General features: G+C 55.1%; 4 protein-coding genes across 4 annotated transcripts; 1 reads left to right on the top strand and 3 right to left on the bottom strand.

The window, feature by feature from the left end:
* Window positions 1–357: 357 nt before the first annotated feature.
* MYCGRDRAFT_96858 (uncharacterized protein) lies at window positions 358–1,352 on the bottom strand (the record flags this gene model as incomplete). The annotated part of the gene is made up of 3 exons (XM_003848433.1): window positions 358–537; window positions 1,049–1,111; window positions 1,191–1,352. The coding sequence occupies 3 exons, from the start codon at window positions 1,350–1,352 to the stop codon at window positions 358–360; spliced, it is 405 nt and encodes a 134-aa protein (XP_003848481.1).
* A 5,759-nt stretch (window positions 1,353–7,111) lies between these two features.
* On the bottom strand, window positions 7,112–7,686 carry MYCGRDRAFT_50110 (uncharacterized protein; the record flags this gene model as incomplete). Its single annotated transcript, XM_003848432.1, has 2 exons — window positions 7,112–7,527; window positions 7,587–7,686. 2 exons carry the CDS (start codon window positions 7,684–7,686, stop codon window positions 7,112–7,114), a joined length of 516 nt encoding a protein of 171 aa, XP_003848480.1.
* Window positions 7,687–10,572: 2,886 nt separating this feature from the next.
* On the bottom strand, window positions 10,573–11,204 carry MYCGRDRAFT_106239 (uncharacterized protein; the record flags this gene model as incomplete). Its single annotated transcript, XM_003848431.1, is given in 2 exon segments — window positions 10,573–10,629; window positions 10,647–11,204. Coding segments are annotated over 2 exon segments (417 nt in total), but the record flags the coding sequence as incomplete, so codon positions are not given.
* Window positions 11,205–12,438: 1,234 nt separating this feature from the next.
* On the top strand, window positions 12,439–15,005 carry MYCGRDRAFT_96856 (uncharacterized protein; the record flags this gene model as incomplete). The annotated part of the gene is made up of 2 exons (XM_003848446.1): window positions 12,439–12,617; window positions 12,668–15,005. 2 exons carry the CDS (start codon window positions 12,439–12,441, stop codon window positions 15,003–15,005), a joined length of 2,517 nt encoding a protein of 838 aa, XP_003848494.1.
* Between the last annotated feature and the right edge of the window lie 1,206 nt (window positions 15,006–16,211).

The raw sequence follows: 16,211 nt of genomic DNA, 5'->3' as shown, positions 1-16,211 counted from the left end.
GAAGTTCGATTGAAGTCTCGGCATGCCATGCTGGAGACTCTATTCTGTAGCGATTTATTGGACGCTCATTTACTTGACCCAGTGTTTTCGTCTTCAGGACATGCGTGCTGCACCTTGTGACATTGCTGTATCCTCAAACGAGACCTCGTGTTTTCCGCTTTCTCTTTACCCCCTTTTCATTGTTCGCATCCATATCTCACATCTTGTGTACCATCATGCCATAGACCATGTTCTTCTTTTTCTCGCTCCTGGGGGATCCCTCGTTGCTCAAGACCATGTGCATGTGTTGCGGCCAGTGGTCCAATGTATGCAAACTCCTCTCAGCGAAGTGCTCGGCGATTCGGGGTGTGCGCTCGATCAGAATGTCCGATGATGCGAATGGTAGAGATTCCGTGTGAGGGTGATTCGCAGACGGAAGTCGATGGTCATGAGCGACCTAGACTCCGCTGGCGGGACAATGCGTGAAGTTCGAGGTACTGGGTCACGCTCGGGGTAGGCGCGACGTTTTGAAGAGCGAGCGAGGTAAAAGCTTTCACCCTGCGATGAGGGAGCCAAGATGCATTTGATCAAGAGGATGGTTGATGCTCTTGAGTCCTCGGAGCAGATGTTGTGCGCATACCACTACTAGTCAGCGTGGTTTAGTCGTGTGATTGTTGTTCGCTTCGCCTTCCACGCGGCATATACACAACTCGCTCCTTCACGGTCATGGCTAGATCGACGTCACCAGGAACAGCTCGGCAGGGAAGGTAGCGACAACGTGGAAACATTTGAGGATGACGAACTTGACATTGGAACTGCATTGTATGCTACATGCTACACAAGATGCGACGCTTCACCCACAATGGACCCCTTTTTCATCACGATGAGAACGCTATCATTGCTTCCAACGCTATCACCCAATGCATGCAAATGCCTCGCGATGCAATTGCTCAGCTCCTCAAGAGTATGCCCATCACCTCGACAATTTCCTCGGAAATCCCGGCTTCTGCCAGCTCTACACAAAAGTCAGCACACCACTCTCTCGCGCACACGAACGTTTGGAACGTACCTTTCCCACCCAGCCAGTCTGGCCGTTCTTCTTCTTCTTGAGACTAAGAACGATACCGCTTTTCTGCGAGCAAGAGACGAGTCAGTGATCAGACCTCACGCAGTCACGCCAGAAACAGGCGAGCAGGGTGAAGAAGACTTACTTTGCCCTTGTGAGGGCGGGGGGAGTAACATCCCGGCAGGCGAAGCCAGATCTTCTGGCGGCGGACAGGGCGGACTTTGATGACGGCCCGGGTGCCATGGCGAGACATGGACCGGGTGGTCATGGTGAAGCTGTCGGCTGGGGTGGTGAACAGCATTGCCATGGTGCTTGTGGTGTTGGTGGTGATGGTGGGTTTGTGATTGGTATGGTGTTTGTAAGAGTGTAGGAGAGCAGTTGGGCAAACGGAGAAGTAGAGTAGGCAAGTGATAACCTTTCACCGGCGCGGGAGAGCAGACTCTGCCTCCCCCTCGTCGTCGCCGAGAAATGGCAGAGGAAAGCGGACTCACCGCGTTCCATTGTTGCGAGCTATCCACAACATTATCGCGGGGCTCTTCTTGCTCTGGTGTGTGAGGGTTTACTCTGGAGCCGAGTGGGAGGAGTCCGAGCACAGAGCTCGAAGAGTAGCGCCCTGGTACTAGAGATGGACTAGTCATTTTAGGCAAAGCTTAAGCCGCTAATGCCGCCACGTTGGGTTGAATGTGAATGAATGTGTGAAGATCGATCTCTCGGAATCATTCTCCTTGAGTTTCTGCGATGCGGGAAAACGTCAGCTGCATGTCCGTATCAATTTGTGGATGCCATCCAAGGTCTTGCCGCCCCGATGACAACGAGTCTCGAGTCGTAAACTGGCAGCCGGCAGTTTGAAGGTTTAGAGTTACGCTGGCTGGCTTCCCGACCAAGGACGAGCGAGTAACACCACAGGTACTGGTGATGTCCTGTCATATGTCAGTGCACGATGACTCTTTTCCCACCGATATTTGCCCACTACCGATGCCTCGCCATCGAGACCGACGTCGGCCTCCGCTGCTGCGCCACCACCGCCAGTAACTGCAATACGCCGCGTTCCAAATGGCTCGATCTCGCTCAGCGCTAGCCATTGTTCGCCAGATCGCCGATCACGCTCGAGCGCATTTGTCCGTGCTCGCCTCGTCACAGCACAGTTGCGACCCAAGTGCAGAGTCTGCTGCGGTTCACCCAGGTCGCCAGAGTGTCTGGGCTTCTCGCCCCGCTAGCTCGCGGACAGACTGGCGTATTCTTGACGGACACTTGCGACAGTGCGGACGGCGAGCATGGCGGTGCCAGAGTCCAATAGGTCGCAGACAGTAGTGGACGCTGGTTTGTAGAGCGTGTGCAGCGTGCGCTCCTTCATCGTACGTGACAGCAAACGTTCGCCGCTGCTTGCGCGACTGTTGAAGCAGAGATGGCTACCCCTGAAGCAGCAGAACACACAGCCAAGCACAATGCAACTGCGCAGTCGCACGTGACAGCGAGGAAGCCACGCCAATCACATCTTGCACGCGGAAATTCTGCTCACGCGAGCAGCCGAGCGGAAAGTCTGCTCGCATAGCATAAGCCAATCTCGATTCACAGCCGAGTAGCTGGGCCCCTAGCGTGGAATTCATCCACATAGATCCAGATTACCGCATGCGGAAAGATTACTGCCTTCACAAAGGCATACGGACAGTTCTCGATCACCCCAGGTCTCATCCCGAGTCGCTGCAATCACGCCGAAGCTAAGCAATGTCTCTAGTGTCCCTCTAGCGCGAATTTCATCCAGTCAAGAAACAATTGCCCGATTCGGTCAGTTATTCTGCTGTCGAAGAAGGATCGGACCAGTATCGAACCAGAAGAATCTCATGAGGCGGTAAGCACATCCAGTCGTCCTCCAAGTAGTTGCGTCCTCATGCCCGCTAAGCAATGTTCTTCAGGGTCCCTCTTTAGTTCAAAGCATCCCCAGGTCTTGCGAGAGGTCAATGCTTTCCGGAGGCATGTCAACGGTCCCTGAGAAGAGCAGATCTTATCGTGAGTCGCTGCAGGAGCCACCACGCTAAGCAATGTCTCCAAGGGTCTAAGTTTGGCGTGAAGGCTACTAAGACAGGACCAGTTGCCGCATGCAGTCTTTCAGTCCGCCCACGAGGAGGGATCGGAACGGAGTACGCTCATGAGATCGTAAGCATATCCAGTCCTTCTCCGAATAGCTGCGACTCTGTAAACGCTAAGCAATGTCCTTTTGGCCAAATCTTTCCGGAAGAGACTGGAGCATTGCAGGCCGCCATGTGATGAGGCAACACGGGGACCTGAGGCCCGTCTGTGCTACGGCAGGGCCTCCGTGATCTGTTCTGACTGGGCGTTCTCCACGTCGGCAGCGATGACCTTCCCAAGCGTCCATGGCTCATAGACATTCACGGATTCCTCGCGCAGTGGTGTTGCGTGCGTGCACATCGAACGCAGCAAAGCACATCTCCTGACACCGAAAGACCGCTGCATCGAACCTGGAGTGACTCGCCGAACTGGCGCACTAGCTCATGTACTTCCTAGCGCCGATGTTGCACAAGTCGACAAGGACTCAAGTCCATCATCGCAAAGCGTACTGACAGCATCGAGTCCCAGCAATAAGCATAGTAGTTTTGCCCTCGGAGTGGCTTCACGAACATGAGCCGCTAGCTCATGTTCTTGCTAGCGCTTTTAGGCGAAAGGCTATCAGGAGACGCTGTGACCAGAATGTGACTGCTTTGGGTAGTGACAGCGTGTCCGGCATCGAAAGGACTCTTTTCGGCATTGGAAGTGTCTCCTACCCAAGCCATACCAGTGGGAGTCCTCCTTGCAGCGTCACAGAAGGTATCGGAGCGGGAATTGACAGGCGTACTGACGCAAAGGTCATCGCGCAAACAACAGGACTGAAGCCATACCCAATTCCTCCACGAGCACTATACGGCGTATTCAGACTGTCGTGCGTTGGCCTGAAGACATGCTGTTGTACTGCTTTGCTGCCAGTGCTTGCGATGTGCAGACGGGGCCTGGTGCGGGAGCTCGTAGCCATTCTACACGTTCCCGTAAGCACACCGTCTCGCAGCTGGAATGGAGTACTCCGGCCGGAACACTAGACAATGTCCTTTATCTTCGCCAAAAGTTGCACGGCCTGAGACACATTTCCAGCAGCTCGGTCGATGGGCCCAGTATACACACTGAATCAACCTCGCAAATCGCCGTAAGCATACTTCGACGTAGCATGGAAGGGTGACGCTCCTTGGTCCACTAGCTTATGTTCATGTCGATCTCAGAAGGAAACAAGATCTGGGCTTTGATTGCATCTGCAATCAGAGGTATGTCGCAATGCATCGCAGACATCCGCAGAGCCGCATGTCGACTTGGACTGTGCTGGTATTGGTCGCTCTCCGGGCAGGAGCTAGCTCACGTTCTTTGCTTCCGCTTAGCATCCGGTGGGCGCGGAAGGCCTCTCAAGGCGAATACTGCTGCTCTCCCGGGAAACTCATTGCGAGCATTGTTCGACATCCAGATATCCATCTGAGCGTACTTGGCAGAAGCACATTGACCCAAGATCACGACATGCGTTCAAGCAATTCGCTCGATCTCTGCGGTCAATGTGCTCAGATCGGTAGCCGGAGTTCGATACCGCAGCATCCAACCAAGCATCCGTTCTCATCGCCGTAAGCACATCCAGCGTCTTCGAAAAGGAGAGCAGTACCTGGCGCGCTAGCTCATGTCCTCGTAGATCGCCGATCAGATCTGACTTCTCAGATCGATCAAAGCGTTCTCGCAAGAACATCGGGAGCACTCCGCTTGGATCTGTGTAGGGCTGATCCCGTGTGGATACAGGCGACCAAAAGCTGGCGCGGGATGAACGAGTTTTCTGCTCGGGAGATCCGGGGGAAGTCAAATCCAGCCTTGCTCGGCTTTCTTGCTTTCAGACCGGCCAACCGCGAGGTCTTCGTCTCCTCGCACAGCAAGCGACAGCGCATTTTGCTGTAGGTCTCCCGGTCAATGTCGTCTTGTAAAGACTGATGTTTCGTGGAAGCCCTGGTCAGATCCGAGAGGCTGACATGTATCCAGTTCCCCAGCGTTCCTGTCGATCCTCGTAGAATATCGCATCCGCAGAGCAGCATACCGCAAAGTTTTCACTCGGGTGAATCCCAATTGGGGTTGGAATCGCAGTCTCCACTTGGGTTTTGAGCTGGAGTACCCACTTGGCTTTGCGTTGTAGACCTCTGACTCCATTGATCGGTCTCCGGCAAAGATCGTATCCACTGCGGTGCCAGTCTCCACTTGGGTTCGAGTTGTACATCTCCGACTCCATCTGCTCGGCCTCCGGCAAAGGTCGTATCCACTGCGGTGCCAGTCTCCACTTTGATTTTGAGTTCATGACTTCCACCGTCCACTCTGCTCCATATCCGGTCCAAGTCAAAGCTCTCGACCACGTCCACCTCGGCCGAGTGATCACTCCCGCAAGATGTCTCGCAATTCGCACAGTGCGGTAAGCAGACTCCGTCGCAGTCCAGCTGGCTGCTCTCTCCTTCGCACTAGGCAATGTCCTTTTCTTCCGGCAGCTTCCGGTGCCTCTTCGATGGTGTGCACGAAGTCATGACAGCAGGGCGTGTCGCAGAGGGCAGACAAGCAGGCCGCACCGCATCCTATCTGGCTGCTCTCCACTTCACACTAGCTGATGTTCTTTTCTTCCGGAGTCTTCCGGCGCCCGTCCAACTGCGCGATGATTGCGGAGGATGGCTTCTTTCGGAGGTCACAGCGTGCTGGTTGCAGGTGGCAGGCAGGCAATCTCCCTCCCATCCCATGTGGCTGCCCTCCCTTTCACACTAAGCAATGCCCAGCTTATTCCACAGTACGATCGGACGATATCGAGGTATATCTCTATCCGCCATGAACCGTTCTGATGCGTTTGAAAGAGGGAGCAGTGATGGCTGTCATATCTCCTCGATTTGCTCTTCGCGGACCGCTTCCGAAAGTCCTCTGGCCGACGAGAGCCAACCAGCAAGATGGAGCGAGCGAAGTCTGGGCGGCAGATCCGTAAAGCTTATTGCGAAAAATCAAACAGCGGAAGTATCTCCCGAGGCCATCGAGAAGAGTCGGTAGCGGATCTGTGCCATCAAAGATCCGGAGCAGCAGAGCAAAAGCAGGGTGGGATGTTGTTCTCCCGTCTTTCCTTGTAGGGCGTAGTATGGCGGAGACCGAAGCAGGCCATGTAAGATTCCTCTCTCAACCTCCACTTCATCTGCTTGCGAGATGCCCGACTGGCTGAGACTGCTCAGCAGATGGGAGCGAGCGGGAAAGGAGGCAACAGATGCATATAGCGAGAAGCCAGAAACCCAACAAAGGTCCCGAGTGGGAGCTCCAGTGACCATCGGGGTGTGAAGGATTCCCATATCGAAGGCCGTGAAGAGCGGATGCGGGGCGGGAGCAGGAGCAGGAGCAGGAGCAGGAGCAAGAGCAGGAGCAGGCCGGCAAGGTTTTCCTATGGTCTCCTCTCGGTGGGGATGCTGGGAGGTGAAGACCGGAGCAGGTGCTGTGAGATTGAGATTCACTCTCTCATCCTTCACAGCATAGGAGGAAGGGTTGCCGTGGAGGTATTCGCGCAACCTGAACATCCGTAGCGAGTGGTGTCGCGAGCCCGCCTTCAGGTTTTATCCATATTTCTTCTCTTCCTCTTCCTTTCCTCCTTCCTCTTCTCCAACTCTTCCGCGGAGTGAACATATTCGAATGCAACAGCAAAACCCCAGTCCAAAAGCGCAAATGAGGCACGACAAAAAGCAAGACAAGGTAATGTGAATCTGTAATTGAACACTTACAGGCCTGTATACTCATCCCAGTAACAACGAAAATCTCCCTTCGAAAACGTCTTGCTGCCGTTAGCAACGAGGACGCCGAACAAAGACCGAAAAGAGCTCCAGCGCGTATGTCCCGCTGAGTCCATCCATCGCATCGCAATGCTAAAAGCTAAGCCCTTCAAACCGGTGTGTGTGTGCATGTTCATTATCCGGCTCCTACTCCTCCCCCCATCTCATCCTCCCACATCATCATATGGTGCATGAGCAGCGAGGACCTCTTCCTCTAAATCCCCTTAATAGCAACCGTCCTCTCACTCTCCAACTTCGCCCGATTCCTCTCCTTCTCCTCCTGCTTACAATCCTCCAATCCACTACAGTTATGACTCTCCAACATCCGATGTTTCCCACAAAACTGGCCTTTACAGAACCCACAGTCGCCCACAATCCTCTGCGCCGCATCCTTGCACTCTTTCGCATTACACCTAATCTTCTTCGGTGCGCCGCCGCGGATCGGCAGCGCGAGGTGTAGGGTTGACTCTCGCGTGATGTTGTAGGATGTCAGGGAGGCGGTGGGGGAAGTGAGGTGTTTTCCGGCGAAGACGAGGCGGAGGGAGGATTCGGGGATGCCGGGGGTGCGGAGGGCGAGGAGGGAGAGGAGGGTGCCGACGGAGGTGGAGGCTGGGAGGGTGAGGGGGAAGGCTGGGAGGGTGTTAGACATAGCCATCGGATGAGGGTGAAGGGTGGAAATAAGGACTTACTGTCGCCTGCTACGTTTTTGACGAAGATTTGCATGGTGGACTCGGGCTCCGCGGACGATGCGCGGGAGGAGGAGATGGAGGAGATGCTGTTGGAACGCATGTTGATGGCGGTGGTGTGTGTGATGGTTGTGGTTGTGGTGTAGAGTGAGCGAGGTCTAACGTGTGGTGGATGGCGTGGTCGTGTGAGCGATGGGAGATGTCCGGCTCAGGATGGCGGTGTGATGTGGCGGTATGGTATGCCGAAGGAGAGTGTCGTCGATGTCGATGTCGGTGAGTCGGTGGAGGTTGTATGTGTGGCGAGATGAAGCGGTCGGGGATGACAGATGACTCGACGGCCAAGTGAAGCGGTGGAGTTAAGCGCGGAGGAAGAGTGACGAGCAGGCGAGGAACGAGCAGAGTGACGATCAGAAGAGGAAGAGTGACGGGAAGGTTATAAAGGAAGAAGAACCCAACCCTCGTCTCGGATAAGGTAGTTCTAGTCCAAGTAAGATGAGTAATTGGCAATCTGCAATCACACCTCAGTCTGGCGCAACCAACAAGTCACAAGATGTGTTCCAAGGATGGATCGGAACTCGAGACCCTTCCACCGTCTGAGGCATCTCTAATCGCCTACGTCAGCCGCAATCGGAACTCCCGTCTCTCGAGTCGAGTCTCGGCTGTACCTGTGGCTGAACTCGGGACCCGCTTCGGCATCGGCCGCTTCCGTGAAGCACTTTCCAAGACCTCACCTCTTCGACTCGACTCGTTCTCGGTGGAGATACTTGAATCGGCCGCTTGGCTGTCGTCTTGTAGTCGGGCGGTGGACACCTGGCGGAGAACGATATCCTACGTGCGTAAGTCGTGAGGATGCAGGCAAGGGCAGTGTCCACGACTTCATCATGATGCTCAGCTTTGGCGTGCGATTGCTCGGACCCTTGCCAGTGGTACGCAGTCGACGTAGCCGCTGGTCCACCTCAACGAATTGTTCGCGGCGATACGCTGGCAGGGCGCTACATCAGAATGTCACAATCACGACATCTACAAAGGTCATAGTATGGACATCAAGAGCGGCACGCGATATCCGCTCTAGCCGCGCGCGTCGAGGGCTGCTTTAGGGCGGATCGCAAATCGCCGAAGAAAAAGAGAAGCCACAGTACTGACAAAGTGTTCGACATGGTCTGTATCAATATCATCTGTATCTCAATATCCACCTCTCCCTACAGCGCCTCGAACCTCGCATCCTTCAAATACCTCTCCACCCTCCCCTTCCCTGGCCATCCAGGCCACCCCTCCACACTCTCCACCAACTCTCTCACTTCATCCACGAGTCTCGCTCTCGCAGGCCGTCTCAAACCTTCCAGAATCGTCTTGATCTCGTCATCACCGTCACCAACTTCCTCCAGCTCCTCGCTTCCCTTCTTCACCCACGTCCGTTCCAAGAAAACCCTCAAACCCCTGACAACTTGGCGCGTTGCCTTCTCGCCGCCTCGTTCCACCGCCGCTCGTTCCGCTAGTTCGACTTGATGGGTATGCATCCACTTCACTAGGTTGAGAAGTTCTTCGTGGGCGCCCATCCAGCCGAGAGCGCGGATGTAGCGGTGGAGGACTTGGGGAAATGGGACTGCGAGGAGACGTGGGAGGTCGGAGAGCGAGTTGTCGTCGTCTTGGTCGGGCGTGCTGGACGAAGTTTCAATCGGGTAAGAGGTACCCACGAGTGTGGAGAAGTGGTCGACGAGGAAGTGCAGCGAGTCTTTGTCTCGGGCGAATTGCTTAGCTTGAGCGACAGCATGAGGCGCATTTCTTGGAGAGAGCTGCTGTGAGCTCGTCCAATCCGGATCAAGCTCGTTCTGCAATAACATCCAAGAAGCATAAGCGGCGTGTTCGGTGCACTGACATATTTGCGCGAACATTTCCAAATCAATCGGGCGGTGTTGTTCGCGATATGCCGAAATCGTGCGCCGCATGAGATTGTACGCCAAGAGTGCGCCAGCTTGTACAGCGGGAGAGGTAACCTGCATTGCAGCGTTGCGGACGGGTGCGGCGGGATCATGACGGTAATTCACGTGCAGGTTCAAGCGGCGGTGGGCGGATGCGAGGGCTTCGAGAACGTCTAAGTACGCTTTCGTAGAGCTGAACGGTCGACGGAGGAGGAGGTCGACCGCATGAGCCATGCCACTTTTGTGATTGAGTCCATGGAAGGTGTGTAGTTGAGACGTGGGCGCAAGCGACGCTGGTGTGACGTGCGTCTTGTTCTCGCCTGTCTTGGTCCCATGCAGCGCGAACCGTGAGAACAATGTGATCGTCGCCGCAAAGACCTCATCAGGAACCTTTGCAAAGCTGATCGACGGCTGCAGCGACTGTACACCACGCAGCTGAGGGTAGATCACGGTACTGTCCTCCAGCCTATCGAGTCCGATTTGCAAGGATGTTGCATTGCGGACGAGGAAAGCGAGACAGTGGCCTCCAAAAACAGCACCTCGTTCGCGAAGAGTGGTATAGAGTTCATCCACGGTGGGTGGTGACGTGCGGGTATACGTGTGCAAATGCGTGGACCGTGGAGGAGGAAAAATCTCCTTGCCATCGCCAGGAAGTGGTGGCTGGTATCTGGACCCCACTTCGGTCTGTTCGTCTTCGATCCCGGACTTCGACCGAGCTTTCGCTTCTTCGTTCAGCTTTGTGAAGATCGCGAGGTAGATCATCTGATTGTGCTGTTCATGAAGTTCTTCCCATGCAAGATAGCAGGCCCATGCTTCCTGAACAGTTCGAGTGCACTCAATGCGCGCCGCCCACAGCGAGATGCGTGGCGGTGATTTCTCCGAATTCAGGTAGCCGGGAAGGCACAAAAGAGCTCGGGTTTGGATCGTCGGTGTGCCATCCGTGTCCCACCCTGCATACAGTCGGGCCACTTGCTCCCACGCCAAAGGCCGGTAGCCAGCATCCTTCATAGCATCCAAGGTTGCACCGGCCTGAGACACGCCATAGTCCAAGCCGATCGATGCGTCCATCCCCGTGCGATCGACCTTCCATGGCGGCCATGACAGCGCTTTGAGTTCTGCCCATTGCTGTTCCCGCTCCGCTTTCGGTTGTGCGAGTTGGACTCGAATCACCGCTCGATAGCCCGTGCGGTCGATCAGGAGCGGCGGCTTGTGCTCGGACATGAATTTGAGAATGGGAACAATGGCGGCTGACCTGTGCGCGACATGCTTGAATGGTTCAAGCGACGTGCTCAGCGAGACGAGGCTCAACAGTTTGTTTAGCTCAAATGTGCGAGCCGCAAGCTGCTGGTGGGCGGCGCGACTCTTGTTTGAGATTGTGGTGTGCTGCAAATGCCGAAGCCAGATCGACACAATGCTTGCCAAAGCCTGTGGCCAAACCTTCCGAGCGTGCCGCATGAGCCTAATGATGGCCAGGAATAAAGGTGGCCCGTGAAGTCGTGGAGGCATGTGGCTCCTCGATTGGCCGTACAGCGTTGAAAATGTGGACAGGATCAGAATGCGCAGTGCTGCGCCGGAAATGTGCTTTCGGCGAAGCACATGCAGGAGTATGAAAGCAGGCGTGCTTTTTCCTGATGCTGCTCTTTCGGACAGCTTCCGAGCGGCGCTCAAGGAGTCCGAAGTGGTGACAATGTCTGCCCATGCAGATATGTCGTCCGTGGTGGTGTACCCGTTCACGCGCAGGAATCGAATCTCCGTCTGAGAGAAAGTGTACGACTTGTTCCAGTCCGCTTCCAGAATATCCACCTGAGACTGCACTGCACGAATGTAGCTTCCAAGAATACTTCCAAGAGTCATGTTGGCAGTGTGTGTGTGGTCAGGTGGGACGTCTCTCGCATGCCGCCTTGCATTGACCCCAGCGTCTCCGAATCCGCTCTTCCTCTTGAGATTCACATAAGACAAGTCCCATTTGCCTGGTGGACGTTTGGGTATCAATCCTTCATGTCCCACCTCTTTCAATGCATTGGTGATGTGGTCGATGTGGCCGCGTTTCTTCACGACCCTCGAACTCGTTGGCGGCGTCTTTCTCCATACTGGGGCATTGACGATTGCAGCGGTCGGTTCGTCGTCGAGTGAGGCGATCGGATTCGAGTGGGCGACATTTTGAAGGCTGCGTCGGCCATGAGAGGCAGACTTCAACGCTGTTGGAGCTCCGCAGGTGTTGTTGGTAGTGCGCTTGACTGACAGGTTGGCCAGTACAGTACGAAGCTGTCTGCCAAGCGGAGTCAAATGACCAGTTGGCATGCATCAAGTGCCGGATGCGCGTGGAATGACCGGAAGGAATGCGCAAAAGGCGAACAAGCAGGAAGAAGATCGCGGGATGTAAAAGTTGAAGTCCATTCGGAGCTCGAGCAAGACGAGACGAGGCGCGTACTTGCCGAAGTTTAGCCGCATAAGGCAAGGAGATTTGCAGTACAGTCTTGTCTCATCGCATCGTATCGCAATACATTTCTCTTCCTGCTCAGATACCCATTGCCTGGGTCCGTTGTATGAGCAGAGAGATCGCCAATACCGGCCGACTGCCACGAAAGACGGTCCCTTCCACAATCTCTCACCAACACACGGAGCAATCGGCCTCTTTCGCTAGCGGCACCTCCGAATCCAGGCCAGCGGAAGACGAGCGGACCAGCACCACAAGACAATCCCGACCAACACTCATTCGCAGTCCTCCCCTACTCTCTGTTCTCTGTCCAATACTGGCATATACCTCTGCCGGACGACATTGCGCCCTCTGGAATACCACGATTGTCACTGCACCCTCCTCACACGTGCATGAAGTTGTCCACCAATTTCACGCGTTATCAGACCCTCCCATCTCTCTCCCGCCAAAGCGCGCGACCCCAGCTGGAGCTTTCACACCCACGCGCGCATCCCGCATCATGACCAGCGTGAACGGCGACTCCGCCATGTCCGTCGACGTCGCCCCTCAAATCGCGCCTGCATCGCCATCGGCCACGAATAAGCGCAAACGCGAAGACAGTACTCTCGACGAGCGCGATGATACAACTGCATTGCGTATCAGGCAGATCCAAAAAGATTTACTGCCCGTCTTGGAGAGGTAGGGTAGTGAAGGACTGCATCGCATTGACAGCTACTGACAGCGCGCAGCCACGACACCACTCCCTCCCTCCTCAAACATGTCCTCCCAACGAAAGAACCCTCCCAGAAGAAGGCGAAAACCGCATCAACCACGGACGACAGCACATCGACGATCGCGAACAGGCTGAACAATGCTAGCTACCCCTCCCTCGATCAGATCAAACTCGACTTCAGTGATGCCAGCAACGCGATTGTTACATCAATACGAGCAAAAGAAAGAGATGGATCACAATCAGGGAGGGTTTCGGTGGATGAACTGAAGCAGATACACAAAGTGCAGGCACTGGAGGCACTGGCGAAAGATATCTTGGATCGGGAAATGGGCTACTTGCACAGGGACGAGCAGGTCGTAAAGAAGGAGGAGAATGGTACATCGGTCCTCAATGGCGCGGTTGATCGCAAGACTGGCACGGTGCTTACATTGTTTGGGAACGCGCCGACTCCAAAACAGCTGTTCTCCTCCATCCAGACTGCCCAGCCTGATCGCAAAGATTCTCCCATCAAGCTTGAGCTGCCAGTGGAAGAGATGAGTCTACCTATTGGGGTCACAGCTACCAAGATTATGGCGACGCCAGCAGACCATGGGAAGAAAGGTCCGACGTTCGGAGACGCCTTTGCACCACCTCACAATCTTGCTGCGCTTCTCCCTCCAAAAGCCCACAAAAGATCGACGACTCGCGACAACTCCATCAACTGGGAATTCAAAGACCCAGTACAGAGGAACAGCAGGAAAGGCGGATACACAGTACAAGTTCAGACTACAGGTGCTTGGTTGGGATATGGAGGACTGGATGCATCAGCGGATCCAACACGAGAGAAGCGCAAGCAGAGGGATCGAGCTTTGAGTGGTGGTGGGAGCCTACAAAAGTTCTCGCCTGATGCTGCACTCGACGACGCACTCGCGAAAGAGGAGGCTGCCCTGTTCCGCAGAGCGTACTCAAGTTTTGCTCCGTCATATGACAATAACGGCGCAATCGTGCCAACGCGGGTGAAAGACGATGTGTGGTGGGCAAAGGTCGGCGAGAAGAGGTTCAACGAGACATTTGCCCTCGATCCAGCGTTGCTCGACGATCCACCACGACGAGAGGAGAAAACAGAGGAGACGCCGCTACTGGAAGAGGCAGAGATGAGCAAAGTCATGGAGAGCCTCGATGATCTCGAGGAGGCATCGCCGTTACCGCAGCAGGTCAGGTCCAAGACCGAAGTCGACCAAGTGTTGCGCCAAATCTCCGAGCTGCTGGAGACTTTGGCCTCACACCAACGCATACGCAACGCATCCTTGCCCACCTCCGGCGCAACCTCTCGTCCTCCGATCAGTCCCGCTCCTATTTCAGCATCGAAGATCGGCAAGCCAGACGAGCCATCCGAGGAAGAGATCTCTACATACAACACTCTACGGCATGAGCTGGCATATCTGATCTTACAGCTGCCACCGTACGCCGTCGCTAAGCTTGATGGTGATCGACTGTCAGACCTCGGCGTCAGCAAGCTCATCACATTCCAGACGAAAGACACGAAGGGTACTCTCGCTGAAGATTCAGTCGCTCGCCAAGCAAAACTCTCCGCGCTTGCGACCGCATCCAGCATTGCAAACCTTGCACGACCCAATTCCTCTGCTGGCCAGCATTACAGCACCACATCGTCGCGGACACCGGCCATAGGTCAGGCCGCCAATACTCGCTACGGACAGCAATACGCCACCACCAGAACGCCTGCACCTGCACCTCAGTTCTCCCGATCGACCAGCAACCAGTCCTACGGTACACCCTCCGGTACTGCACAACGGCCAGCATACGCTCCTTCAACACAGCAGTACGCCCGTACGGGTGCTCCGGCACCAAGCTACAACCAGTCCAACGGGCAACAATACTACCAACAACGTGCCGCGCAGCAAACTCCCGGCACCTACGGCGCACTGCAACAATTCCAGCAAGGCGCTCAAGCCCAGCGTCCGGCGTACGCGACCCAACAGACACCTCAGCAGCAGTATCAACAACGCCCGCCGAACGCCGCGCTCGCAGCCGTAAACTACCAAACAAGCACTCCCCAACAGCAGAGCTACGCACGCACCGTCTCGCCAATCAAACCAGGCGGGTACGCCTCTCCGGCACCGCAGCCAGCTCAACAGCCGCCAAGACCTACGTACGTCCCTCAACAACAGCAAGCTCCTCAAAACCCCGGCTCCGGTCGCGCGACGCCAGTGAATTACCCTTCACAACCGCAAACGCCGGTGAATGGGTTCCAAGCAGGGACAGCGCAGAGGGCTGTTGCGCCGAGGCCGGCGAGTGGGACGCCGCAGCCGAATTTGCAGCCGCAGCCTCCGCCGGGGGCGAATGGGAGTTCATGAGGAAGGGCTTTGGCTGGTGGACTGAAAACGGACGTGTCCTCGTGAGGAGTGCGAACAGAACTTGCGCGCAGAGGATCGTGTGGTAGATTTAGTGCAATGCGAGATGAGGATCCAAAACCTTGCTCACACTGACTGTACCATCTTCTCGGAACGTCTCGATTCCTCAATTCCGACCTCTTTCATGTGGGCCTTCCATTCAGCTGCGCACCTCCTGCTTTCCTTGTGTCAACAGTCTCAGCGCTGACGGGAGCACTCGCATGTACATAAGTTCTGCGATTCACGAGAAACAACCAAGGGCATAATGTCATTCATGTCCGCGCGCTTCCATGTGCCCCTTTCAATCGGGTTCAGCTGCGCACCCTCTGCGTTATCTATGTCAACAGCCTCCGCGCCCACGAGGGCGGTTGCATGCATATAAGTCCTGCGGATGGTAATAAAGCAACTCAGGGGATGTGGTCTAATGGTAAGATCCCGCAGGCAACCCAGCTAGGTTCATACATCACTGCAAGTACCTCGGGGACGTCGGTTTGATCCCGGACTTCTCCAACCTTTTTGCCGTTTGCCTGAGTACAAGAGACGACTCGATCCTCGTGGGGCTCACGTATGCACGACTTGTGTCTCGAAGACTCGAACCGAGAACTGTACGTACGAGTTGCGCCATTCCTTTAAAAGTTGCAGGCAGGGTGGCTGCCCCTGACTCGCTTTTACCTCTGCCCTCTGACGAATGATGATGGACTATTTGATGCCAATGAATCTTGAGAAGAACAGCTAAGGGGATGTGGTCTAATGGTAAGATTCTGGGCTCAATTGATTCCGAAGCGCAAGTTTCACAACGCAAGTTTCACAACGGAGCGATGCTTCACCTTTGAGCTCAGAGACGTTGGTTCGATCCCGGACTTCTCCAATCATGCTTTTTGCTTACGATAGCATAGACATCTCGATGTGCCAAAGACTTGTGTATACTAGTGGTGAAAAGCCATTTCGCATGTGACAGACGTTAAACTTTCCGTATCGGGAAGTTGCATAAGCGGGAGACCCCTCCTCTGATTTTGTTTGCCACGCACGTACAAGCAGCGTACATATACCAGACGATTGAGCAAGAAACAGAACTAAGGGGGATGTGGTCTAATGGTAAGATCCTGCAGAGAAATCGGACGATTGCCGCCGCATTAGCTGGCCATCTTTGCCGCCTCTCGCCGCCTGGCT

Source organism: Zymoseptoria tritici, chromosome 11, assembly GCF_000219625.1.
Source record: "Zymoseptoria tritici IPO323 chromosome 11, whole genome shotgun sequence".
Classification (NCBI taxonomy): Eukaryota; Fungi; Ascomycota; class Dothideomycetes; order Mycosphaerellales; family Mycosphaerellaceae; genus Zymoseptoria; species Zymoseptoria tritici.
The sequence above is the reverse complement of the archived record's forward strand: the minus strand, read 5'-3'. Positions and strand labels throughout refer to the sequence as shown.